The 12,995-nt window shown below is 39.0% G+C and overlaps 1 protein-coding gene across 1 annotated transcript; it reads right to left on the bottom strand.

Moving 5' to 3' along the window:
• Window positions 1-1,574: 1,574 nt before the first annotated feature.
• On the bottom strand, window positions 1,575-2,973 carry LOC131682442 (cyclin-K). Its single transcript, XM_058963906.1, has 2 exons — window positions 1,997-2,973; window positions 1,575-1,940 (listed from the first exon to the last, which is right to left on the bottom strand). The coding sequence occupies exons 1-2, from the start codon at window positions 2,903-2,905 to the stop codon at window positions 1,653-1,655; spliced, it is 1,197 nt and encodes a 398-aa protein (XP_058819889.1). The 5' UTR covers window positions 2,906-2,973; the 3' UTR covers window positions 1,575-1,652.
• Between the last annotated feature and the right edge of the window lie 10,022 nt (window positions 2,974-12,995).

Here is a 12,995-nt window from a genome sequence, read left to right as displayed (position 1 = left end):
GGTGTGTTCATGAGAAAAAATCTGTCCACAATACTCGGTGACATGAGCTGTACCAAGTGTATCAACATGCAGGAATCGGAAAGTCGTTGAACCACAGCAGAATGCAGATGTAACAACAAGGCTGGAATTGAAACCAGCTAAAGTGTTGCCTAGCAGAGGTCGTCGACCTCGAGGCAAACCCTACATTTGCTCGCTGTGCGCAATCGAGGAAGAACATTTTGCCGTTTTCATGGCATTTTTGTTATTATATTTGTTCTTGACAACGAAGCAAGCTGTTGATGCCAAATTATACGCATTCCATCGATTATAGGTGATATGGTGAATATAGGCACTTTACCTTATTTATATTTGGCAGAATAACATTGAAGGTTAAAGCCCCAAATAAACAAACTTTATATTTTTATTTTGAATGTTTAATGTCATCGAGTTCCCAGACATTTTATATAAAATAAACCAAAACTTCAATATGATTAGGCCCATTCCAAGATACAGTGATTTGAAGGAAACTCAATTTCTACGATCGTGTGTTTGCTATAATCTGAGTATCCAAGAAACATTTTAAATTATGAAAACCGAATCTTTTGAAGTGGTTTTCCAATCAAGTAGCGTGACATCTAACAAACGATGTGTTGTTGACCATGCATCGATTGCCAACACGTTACCTAAAATCACCATCCGCTTTGTCAAGAGTACTCCGGTTTCGAATCTGACTGAGCTTCGCTCACCCATTAGGTGGACTGTTTTGCACTTCATTCGTTCAATTTTTCTTTTGAGGTGCGTTGCTTATCAGCCATTGCATGTCATACTCTTCGGATGCCTTTAAAACGGATTAGTTATGTCCATGTGTTGCAACATAACCAAATCGTTGGCACTTTGTTTGGCAACGTGGTGGCAATAAGATATGAAGTCAACACTACATAAAGCCATAAAACTTGTTGCTACTCAGGTATAGATCCAATAGCTGAAAAGGGAAGCACGTCGTTTGGTATAAGTTCGTTTGGCATAATTTGAAAATTCTGTTATATTAGGCGTTAACGCCTTAAGCTAGGTGCTGTCCAACATCGCTCCGCTCCATCGGCCGTAAACTAGTTCGTAGTCCATGTTTTAGTAATCCGTGCAAACGAGTGGATCATAGGTTTGCTTGCGAGGTGGCACCCACGTTATTGTACACCATTTCGAGGCCAAATGATAATATACACACGTATTCATGATTATGCCAAATTACCACAATATCAAATGAACATTACGCTTTCGATTGCCATGTGTTACTTGCTGTTATGCCAAACGACACGCGCTATCGTCGAAATAAAAGGATTACATTGTAAAAAGCGTTTGAGTGAAAATAGTTGGCAGATCTCACCACCCCGTCTATCACAGTTAACCAAGGATTCCAATTTAGGCCACAGAAGCTCTCGTCTTGCACCTGTTCCTAAAGGCTATCGGATATTCATATTCCTGCCAATCATGGAATTACTAGAAATTCTCGCGATATCTAAATACTTTTTGAAAATGTTAACTTTTGCCTGAGTAGCTATGTAGCTTCTAAATTGCAATGTTACATATTAAAATGTTGCTGAATGTGTACAATCAGATTTTATTTATTTGCAAACCCATACTTACAAGAGACATCACAACCCTGCTAATTCCATTCTTCACTGCGGTGGATAGTAATTGTTACGATTTCCCGTTGACCCAGATGGATAGAAATTATTCGAGTGTGAATGGGAATATGATTGCCAGGGTTGGTTGGAGGATTGGATTGGACCTGGAGGGGCACTGGAATTGAAACCAGTAGATCCTCCGTGTGATTGAGCCGGAGGTCCTTGATGAATTGGATATATGGGATAAGTACCGTAGCTGCTGTGCGGGGCATTGTCCGTAGTGATGTGTTTCGGTATGGGATTTGCTTCTATTTCCACAGCAGGAGGTGGTGCAGGTGCCTATAAAAAAATGAAAAATAGATGAGTTTGCAGAGCTAGTGCGGAAAACTACGCACCTTCACGGGTGTATTGCTGATAGTTGGTGAATTTTTGATCGCAACCGGTGATATGTTGGCTCGCTTGGCTGGTGGCGATGCTTTACTTGGTGGGAGCTGTGGTGGACTATCTGGGGGAGACTCATTGTTCGGTTGCTGGTACAAATCCAGGACCTGATGACAAATGTCTTCCAAGATCTCCATGGTCACATCCTGAACGAACATGTCCCACCACTTCAGATGTTCCGATTGTTTTCCCACCCAATCGACCACAGTGAACTTGCTTAGTTTACTAGCCAGATATATTAAAGCGACAGCAATTATCTCAGGTTCCCACTGAAGGGACACCGTTGTACTAAGCGAATCATTAACAAAGTTCCAGGCCATCTGAACCATCTTCTGGAGTTTTGCACTGTCTCCTTTAAGACACTTGGCGTACTTTACTAGGAAGGAGTACGGATGCTCAACCTGCAGATCAAACTTAATGGTCTGCAGTAAAATTCGCTCTAGTGTCATAACTTCCTCCTTTGGATCTTCACCAAACGATACAAACTTTTGATCCGTGAGCATTGATCGAGCTGTTTTGATTATGTCCTTACACTTTTTAGGCGTTTCTTCCACTTTTCCAGCAAGGAAAAGGCAGCAGCAGGCAGTAACGTAGCGCGGAAAAGTTTTAAACGAATGGAACATGTAAAATCGATGAAAGTAAACAACACCGGTCGCTACCGTGTTGTGACCCAATCCCATCGATGTGCCGGTTTGCATGATGAAGCGGGCTCCTTCCTTCCGATAGCGGCGCTCCGTTTCAAAATCGATGCCATCCTGAATAGATGGTGTATTACGGAGGTCTTTCTTCTCGTAATACCAGTTTGGCATGCTAAAATTAACCAGACCTTGCAAAACACCAGAAGAATGTTCCAAAACACTCATACTTTTTCAGATTTTGACATTTTCCTCAATTTGAAGGTGAAACAAGCCGATGCTTCGAAAACGTCGAAAACATCAGCAGCTCGGGTATACCCATGCAGCAAAAAATGTCAGTTTGCAGCAATGTTGTATATACAGGTATGGCGAAGATGGCATTTTGATTTTCGTTAGATTCATACTATATGTCGCAACTATAGTTACTATATTCATAGTTAGGCGGAGACACTGAGCGGAGCCAATTGAACACGTCAAATGGCGGAGCCAATCGAGCATGACGTCACATAACATGTTCTCTTTGGATGTATATGGAAAGGTATTGTAATTATGGTCATAATTATTTTACTCTTTTCTTGTGTTATCGAGTGTAGAGAAACGAGAAGATCAAGATTTTTTTGTAACACAAAGAGATATTCGCACAAGTATGAAATCATATCATCAGATCTTCGAATTGGTTTTCTATTCGTACATGTAAAGTTCGTACTCACGACGACAATGAAATCATTAAGCTAGAGCTTGAACATTTGCATGGGTTGCTAGTGTTTTCTTCCTGGAATAAGAGCTGCCAGTTTTCCGGCTTTTGTGTCCGCCTAACTCTATATATAGGAACTCTAGTCGCAACAACATGGCAACCAACATTTAATTGGCGATTTGCGGCAAAGCCAAAATTAGTCATGCGACACCTATGATATAGCTCATGAACTGGCAAAGTGACACAGTTTGCTTTTTTTCACCCGTAAGTGAGTCGTAGCTTACAACAAAATCTTCATTATCTTCTCGGAAAAAGCTTACCACTGCCAAAATATGAATGAAACGAGTAAGAAATTTAGTTTTATTTGCAATTATTCTGAAATTACAGCCATTTGCAACTATTTCACTCATACATTTCTTCGAAATGTAATCGGGGTATTATTGTGGTTATAAAAAATCGTTCCATAAATAAAGTTCCAACTCGAAACCGAGACCCAATCAGTACCAATGTCAAACTCCTTCATATTTTGAACTACGTAGGAGATTCAGTGAAGACTATCGGAGAGAAGGATCGGCTGTGTATGATACAAAGCTGACACATTCCTATTAGCCGGATATATTCTTTCCACGCCTGATCTGGAGAGTGTCATGAATTTACACCATCTCATGAAGGTTTAGCTTAACTTAGGACGAACGGGAAATGTTGTTGCGGTGGCTACGGTGCTCAACAAATTACATTTCGAAACAGCGCGCATATAGCTCTACGAATAATATTAGAAACCACTATGTTTCACACTCTTTTCGCAAGATGTTTACTCATCATCTTATAAAATGATGGTTTTCCTTCATTTTCATAAACAATTATCAACAAATTGATCGGTAATTTGGTGTTTAAAAGTCATTTTTTACCAATGTTTACAGAAAATATATGCACTATGACAGAACAGAATCAAATCAGTAACATTTTCCTTCCAGCGCTATCTGCGAGCAGTTTCAACGTAGAATCGCCAATAGGAAAACATGTCCTGTTCATGTGAAAGTTGCATGAATATAATATAAAACATCACATGAACTGCGCTTTAATGGATTTTCATGTGAAATTTCTTGTCATTTGGTATGCTTTTTCATACACTGATAAAATCAAGTACCCATTAATGCGTAGAAAACTACTCATTTTCAATAAAAGTGGAATAACCCATTAAATGGGTAAAGCGTTTGTACCCATTGTTTCGGGATGTACAAATCAAACACGCGCGTTCGGTTATGCTATTAATCTTATACTCTTTCTATTTATTTGAGGGGTCCACCAATCACATCACTGTTTACAACTGATGTAGGGGTTTATGGAAGTACAGTTACAATATGATTACAACATCTTCTCTTTTTTCAAACAAAGGCAAACAAGTTATTCCATAATGTAATCCTGAAACTTAGTAGGCATTTTTACTTTTCTCTCTGGTCTATTGTTATTATCAAGTCGTGTTGTATGTTTGGTTGCTGAAGTTCTCGTTTCTCGTCTCGGTGTAGAGACGTCAATTGAAGTATCTCTCGAACCTGGATCGTCTCCCCGAAGTGATTCTACGGAAGGAATGTTCAGCAAAGTATCGTCCGGTGTTTCTGCGGAAAATAACGAAGGCGATAAATGTTGTGAAATGTCGGTCGCTGATTTTCCGGAACGATCAAAGACAGGAATTGCAGAAGGATCCACCATATTTCTTGGTTTTACATGTATCGCGTCCCTTCTGTAAACTGTCCCGTTCCTTTCAACTAAATACGAGCGTTCACTAAGTTTATTCTTAATTTCAGCTGGCACCCAAGCTTTGGTAACATCCGGATTCAATTGAACAAAGACAGAGTCACCTACTTGAAGAGAAGGCAGCTGGCGAGTTGATTTATCGTACTGGTACTTTACCCTTCGTCTATTAGCCTGAATAGCTTCTGGTACATTCGGAACAGTACATGGCATAAGGTTCTTTGCTGACATGGGAACCTCGCATCTCGTGCTCCGAGAAAACAACCTTGATACCGGGCTTGATCCAAGTTTGTTTGGTGTATTCCTCCAGTTCAGTAACATAAGCCAAAAATCCTGCTTGGAATCATCAGCTTTCTTGATCAGTTTTTTTGCAATTTTTACTGCGGATTCGGCTTTTCCGTTCGCTTGCTGATGGTAGGGTGATGATGTTACATGCTCAATATCCCATTCTTTAGCAAACTGTTGCATCTCCTTGTTCACGAAATTGCTTCCGTTGTCAGACAACATCCGTTGTGGTTTTCCATGCCGAGAAAAGTTCCTTTTGCATACATCCACCATAGTATGCATTGTTAGATCTGGTAGCAAATCCACTTCAAAATAGTCAGAGTAATGATCTACCGTTACAAGAAAATGTCTTGCCCTACCTTTGTAGTAAGCTGTGAAGACATCCATTGATATAAACTGAAACGGATGTACTGGTATGGGATGCGTTTGCATAGGTGGCTTGCATTGGGAAGCTGAAAATTTGGCACAAGTATCACACTGCGAGATAGCATGTTTAATGTGATTCGACATACCAGGCCAAAAAATGTTTGCGCGTGCTAACTTAAGTGTCCCTTCTACACCCGAATGTGCGATGTGCACTCGATCAATCATTATACGCCACAATGTTGGAGGAATCGTTATTCTCTCGTTTCGGAACACAATTCCATCTTGAACTGCCAGTTCATCCCGATATTTATAATACATTTTGGCCTGGGCCGGCACGTCATCTATGGTTTTTGGCCATCCTCTGCGAATATACTCCATCACATGTTGGAGAGCTTCATCGCTAGCAGTATGGCGTATGATTTCCGAAATTCGTTCACTGGATATACTCAGACAATTCTGCAAGACTACTTCTTCTACACCAGCAAGTATTTTGTACACGTACTGCTTCGTCATGCTACCATCATCAAGTGTATCGCTAGGGGCTCTCGATATAGCATCGGCAACCAGATTGTCCTTACCTTTGACATATTGCATCGCCAAATGGTACCGCTGCAAGGCCAACAACATGTGTTGCAATCGCTTGGGGGCGGTAAGCAGAGGTTTTTTAAAAATACTCAACAACGGCTTATGATCGGTTTTGACAACGACGCTAGGGTTGCCAACGATCAACTGGTCAAATCGAATACATGCAAAGACGATCGCCAATAACTCCTTTTCTATTTGAGCATACCCTTTCTCAGTTTTTGTTAGTGTTCTAGAAGCGTATCCGATAACTCCTTTCCTCTGATATACTGCTACACCCAATCCATGGCAACTGGCATCGCATTCTATGATCAGCGGCTCGGTTCGGTCATAGTATTGCAAAGCGGAGTGCTCAGAAATAGCTTGTTTTACATCGTTGAATTCGTTCTCTTCCTCAGATGTCCATCGCCACGGAGCATCATCCGGAATAAGCTTTCGCAATACTACCAGCTTACTACTCAAATTTGGAATATATCTCGCAAGGTAGTTGATCATACCTACAAATCGGTGAACTTCTTTAGGCGATGTTGGTACAGGATATTTTTGTATTGCTTCTACTTTCCTTTCATCAGGTTTCAGCCCTTCGGAGGTAAGGACATGACCAAAAAAATTAACAGACGTTTGACATAAGTTAAGCTTTTCAATATTAAGTTTCACTCCGTTATTCCGAAGGCGCACAAGTAGTTTCACTAGTCGTTGATTATGGACTTTCAGGGCCTCCTCAATAGTATCCCCTGCTCCGACTATTAAAATATCGTCTGCCAAACACTCAATGCCCTCCAGTCCTTCAAGAGTTTCTTGTAATTTTGCTTGGAATATTTCCGGAGCTGAAGAAATACCAAAAGGCATTCTGAGCCACCGGTAGCGCCCAAATGGAGTCCAAAAGGTAGTGAGCTTACTACTGGCCTCGTCCAATTCAACTTGCCAGAACCCCTTCTTTGCATCGACCGTTGAAAAGATCATTGCTCTGCCAAGTTCAGGCAATATTTCATCCAGTGTTGTAAACTGGAGATTCGGACGCTTAAGGGCCATATTCAAAGGAATGGGATCTAGACACAAACGAAGAGAATCCAACCCAGGGGAGTTTTTCTTTACCAAAACCAAATTACTCACCCAGTCGGTGTGTTGTGTCTCCTTTTGAATGATGCCATCCTGAACAAGCTGATCAATCTTATTTCGAAGATTATCCCTGAAAGCAATTGGGATGCGACGGGGTGTTTGAATCACTGGCTTCACTGCTTCATCGATTTCCAACTTGACAACACCTTCCATTTTTCCGTTGCCTTCAAACACATCCTGGTAAGCCCGTATGATACATTTGGCTTCTTCTCGGTATTGATCCAACACTTGCAATGTAGTTATGTCTCGGTGAACGGAGTTGCAAAATTTCACCAGACCCAAAGTGGTACAGACAGTAACGGACAGCAACGGCGGGTGATTCATGTTCACTACCTGGAACACCATCCTATATCGCTTACCTTTATGATGGCAAGGAACTTCAATTTCACCCAAGACCTCGATCGGGGTACCGTTAAAGGCTCGCAAACGACATCTTGAAGCACTCAATGCCGGTTTAGCTTGTCCAGACAACTTTTTCAACCAATCCATTCCAATAATACTGGCCAAGGCACCGGTATCTAATTCACAACTAACATTTTTTCACACGCTTCCAAACTTTAGCGACAGATCAGCTAAGACAGCGCCACCTGTGCCAGACTTATCCACAATTTTTCCAATCAGTGTTTCTTCCGCTTCTTGTATCCAAATCTCTTGTTCTTCATCTTCAGCCGATGCATGGTTATTTCTTGCCTCCGATGTTGCAACTGCTTTTACGTTTCTGCCTCCCTTTATTCTTCCAGTCGATCCATCCGATTTGCAAACTCTTTGGAAATGATTTTTTCCGCCACACTTATCACAACGTTTTCCAAAGGCTGGACATGCTCCACGTTTGAAAGGATGACGTCCGCCGCAAAACTTGCAAATTTGAGCAGTGACTTTATTGACTTCCATAAGCGGTTCCAAAGACAATTGTTTTGAATGACGTGCGGTAATTTCTTCCATTCTACAAAGGTCGATGGCTTTTGACAGATTGATGTCGGGCATTGTAAGCATTTTTGTTTTCAAATTAGACCACTTGTTCGATGTAACTATCTTGAACACCATCATATCCTGCTCCAACGCTCCGAATCGACACGGTTTTCCCAACACTTTCAAACGGCTCACATATTCATCGATGGATTCTGTTTGTATCTGGATCGCAGAGAAAAAATCCAGGCGATCAACAATGATGTTTCGAACGGGCACTACCTTCGCTCTGATAGCTTCCAACACAGTCTCGGGAGATACTTTCTGTGCTTCGTTGAGTTCAAAATTGAAGTACCGCTTCAGAGCATCTGTTCCAACAACCGACAATAAGAAACTGACTTTCTTCTTATTTTCACTTTCGGGCCACTCATTCATGCCAACAGCAACTGCGTAATTTTTCCAATTGGATTCGAAGAAAGTATAATTTTCCTCCATATCTCCTTCCAAACAGAGTGGTGGAGGGAGCGGAACGGATTGTGAGGTTATGTGTGATGGTGTCGCTTGATTCGGAATGGTGATCTGGAAATTTCCCATTCTCTCTGCCCAGTATGCAAAAATTTGATTCTGTTGCTTAAGCAACTGCGCAACTTCCTCCGCCATTTTTGATGAGGCCTCTCGCACTTCACTTTCGACCGTGATATTCAACACTATACCGTCCGTGAACCGCGACGGAACTACGAAAACTCGAACGACCGATCAATCACACAATCCAAAACATACAAAAATAGTGAATTTGAAAAAGATCCCACTTCTGACACCATGTTTCGGGATGTACAAATCAAACACGCGCGTTCGGTTATGCTATTAATCTTATACTCTTTCTATTTATTTGAGGGGTCCACCAATCACATCACTGTTTACAACTGATGTAGGGGTTTATGGAAGTACAGTTACAATATGATTACAACACCCATAAAAGAGTACAGACCTTGTACGTCAACCTATGTTTCACCCATTATTTTTCGCAGAACTGTTACAACAAAATGCGTAAAATACCCATTCATGAAATTCGCACCAGAATGAAAAATGCTGTCAATAGAATTATTTCTGAATTAAAAAAAACATAAAAATACATTCATTTCACATTATTGTTTCCTTATAAAAGTATAGGAATCTAGATTGAAATCCTATTCTAAAACTACTTAACAAAATAAAACCGCCAACTGGATATATTTTTGATGGCTGGATCTTTTGGCTGCTCTAAAAATACCGAACTGGCGCATATTTTCAACATCCTCAGTAGTCTAAACATACGTTGTTTTCGGAGCATTGCCGAAATGTTCCGTTTCCGCCACGGACTCCGATGCAGGGCGATAATTTGCAGATTCCACTACGATCCTTAGTTTGCAGGTTAACTCGCTTGAAATAATGCTTACGGATTTTTCACCCATTATCAATATACTCATTGACATTACCTCATCGAGTAGCTGTGAAATGGATAAAAAGTACTCATTGTTAGAAACAAAAAATACCCATTTTTTGACAGCTCGAATAACTTCCGAAAATGGGTAATTTGAATACATAAAATGGGTAAAGTTTTTTTTTACCGTGTATGAAAGTGCACATGAAAATTATGCTATATTTCATTTGGTTTTATTATGTGATCTTTTTCAGTGCACAGCAAAATTAAAACAAAGAATACGCTTATACACCAAATTTTTTTCGCACAGTTTATGTCCGAGTTGTGCCAGGGTTTTGCTCCGTTCCTGTCAAAATGGGGTCATTAAGCTATATATAGTTTTCAGTTCCATTCGATAAATTTTAGGTCCAATATACATAATATAACATTATTTAAAAAAAATCGTTCTAATGCGTAAAAACGATTTTTTGTTTTTTTAAATAAATCTTATGCAACCTTGGCAACCATACATAGGAAAACTGCGATTGTTTACAACTGACCTATCAAGACAACACCCAAAATGAAAAAAAAAAAAACTATACATTGAATGGAGTTTATGTCAAATGAAAACAACCCTGCGGGAAAACCGGGAAAACATATATTCATTTTTTCTGACAGGGCATCATTTGTCGTGAAATTCGATATTTCAAATGATTCTGATAGTGTCAAATCTAGACTTATTTCTTTATTTTAAATTTAATTTTATTTTCACGTTTCCTGAGTTGTAAAAAACATTGTTGCAATCACGAAAATCAGCTTTATCGATGTAAACGCGAGCGAAACCGAATTCGTCCTAGCTAAACTATTGTGGTTATCTCTGGAAATTAGCAAAAATTGCGAAAAAAAACAAGATAGCGACAAGACCGCGATAAGATTACGAAACGGCCATTTTTAAGATTTTAACCTTTTCAATAGACCTTTCTCGTCCGACCTAACCCCATTTTTTCTTATTTTTAATCGAAAGATTGCACATTTTTAATAATATTTCCGCTAAAATAAGACATTTAGGAGCTATCGTGATTTTTCGATGATTTTTTTAAATTTTAAAAATGCAAGAATGTTGAATATTTTTTTCACCTTTGCAAGAATGGTGGGACTCAAAATGTGTGTTTGGGCAGCACTGTTTTGTATATTTTTGTTTGAGTTCTTGGCAACGCGGTAAATGAAGTGGTGAGTTGCGGTACAAAATTCATTTATAATGTAAACAAACTAAAGTGAACCTCTCGCTGTAGAACATTGCATGAAAATGTTTAACCTCACTTTTTTGACAGTTCGGAGAGCTTGTTTACATGGTCTTGGAATTTTTTTAATTCGATCATAGTATGAAAAACTCAGCTCAGCTTGCTTCTTACACATGATTCGTTGAAGTACACTGAAAAAAATCCAAACGTTAATTCTATTTGCTTCAAAACGCTTAAAATTCATATGAAGAAGAAATGCTATTGTTATCACGCGCACACATAGCTTCAATGTGTCAACTGTATAAACTATGTATGCACACACATAAGTTATATGTGCATATTGTTATAGAGTGGGGTTTTATGTGTCTAATAGTTATGAAATGTGAATGTAAGATTAATATTTCTTGTAAATACACACATTAGGTTTATGTGCCAGCAAATAGTGTCTATATGCCTCCGTTAATTGCAAAAATCTATGTGTAAAACCAATAGGCATAACGTTTACTTTTTTTTGAGTGTAAGCAATTTCTAGCCAAACATTTGAAAAAGGCCTACTGCCAAATGCATACAAATCGAATTTTTATGTTCTCCATTAAATCCAGGGACAGAACCTGCAGATAGATGTTGTCTTCTTCATTGTTTGTTCATTTTATGTTTTGTCTCGCATAGCCACTCTTTCTGCCTCACATATTTCAAATGGACTGGCTGCATTTCACAGTTCCCCTGGCTGCATTTGACGTTAGGTTTTTTTCATATCCGCACGTCCCGTCTCAATTAAAAACTATCTATCCGGTCATGTACATAACGCAACAATGGATTATGAAGAGTTTTGATAACGATTCTATCACACTTTATAAAAGGGCCTGGCTCATATAAAAGTCCTAACTAGCAATACAATTATTATAAAATGATTATAAAGGATTATTATAACTGATTGCAAAAAAATATAAAAGCAGTGGAATCCCTAATAAAAAAAAATATAATACACGAACTTTAACCCATATAGTGCAATGATTCCACATATTGTTTGGATGTCACAGGTCGTTAGGCTCTTGAATCATAAGATGTTTATTAGGGATACCTAATCAATGAATTAAGGGGTGATGTAAAGTGCTCAAACCGAAGGTAATTTTGTTTTACGATTTTGAAGGCAAGGCAACAATGAACCTCTTGTGTAATGTATAAAAAAAGTATTTTTCAGTCACGCAGAGTTACACATACGAGCGTTCCAAGAGTAGATGTCAAACCATTTCCACGCGGAGCGCCACGGCGGACATGATAACTCTCCATAAAATTGTCTGAAACAGGAAATTTAGTAAGATTTATAATGTTTCGACTTGTAGTTCTTCGATGAACCAAAAAAAAAAAAACAAAAAGAAAATAGTTTGAATTTCGGAAAATGGCTGAAACTGAAAAAGCTTATATATTAAAGTAACAATCGTTCACTTTTATTTTCAAAATAATGTGAAATTAAATAAATTTAAACCCCTGTTAAATTGTCGATTGATTGAAATTGCAGCAAATACGCGCGAGGAATGCATGGCTGTTTAAAACAAAAGAAGCTCAGCGATGGCCACCGATTTTTTTACTCACTACAAAAGACTCCCCATTAATCGAAACTACAACTGCTTTAGGCCTAACTTTTCCATAATTTACATACAGCGCCAATCTGATTTTATAAAGTTCAATAAGGGCAATATGGTCATCAAAGCAGATTTAACTTTTATAACTTTTGGTGTAATATAAGACCAAAGGTCTTATAATTTTTTTGCAATCAAACGAAATAAAACAGTATCAGCTTTTTAAATAGGATCATAACGAATTTGACCAAAACTTCTTTTGTCTTTTTTCTCTACGTTTACGTTTGGCAGTTAGGCCTTTTTCAATTGTTTGGGTAGAATTCAGTTTATGTTTTCGTTGTTAACTTGTTAATTTATTGTCAAGTATTGTACACGGTAACCTGTTGTTGCGATC

The sequence above is a fragment of the Topomyia yanbarensis genome, chromosome 2 (genome assembly GCF_030247195.1).
Source record: "Topomyia yanbarensis strain Yona2022 chromosome 2, ASM3024719v1, whole genome shotgun sequence".
Classification (NCBI taxonomy): domain Eukaryota; kingdom Metazoa; phylum Arthropoda; class Insecta; order Diptera; family Culicidae; genus Topomyia; species Topomyia yanbarensis.
Note: the sequence above shows the minus strand (reverse complement) of the source record. Positions and strands in the feature narration are given on the sequence as shown.

What these genes read in the sequence shown, in the direction of transcription:
- LOC131682442 (XM_058963906.1), bottom strand. Translation starts at nt 2,905, where the DNA reads ATGAGTGTTTTGGAACATTCTTCTGGTGTTTTGCAAGGTCTGGTTAAT. An exon ending in TCAGCAATACACCCGTGAAG is followed by an intron (nt 1,941 to 1,996) that starts GTGCGTAGTTTT and finishes ATTTTTTTATAG; the next exon opens with GCACCTGCACCACCTCCTGC.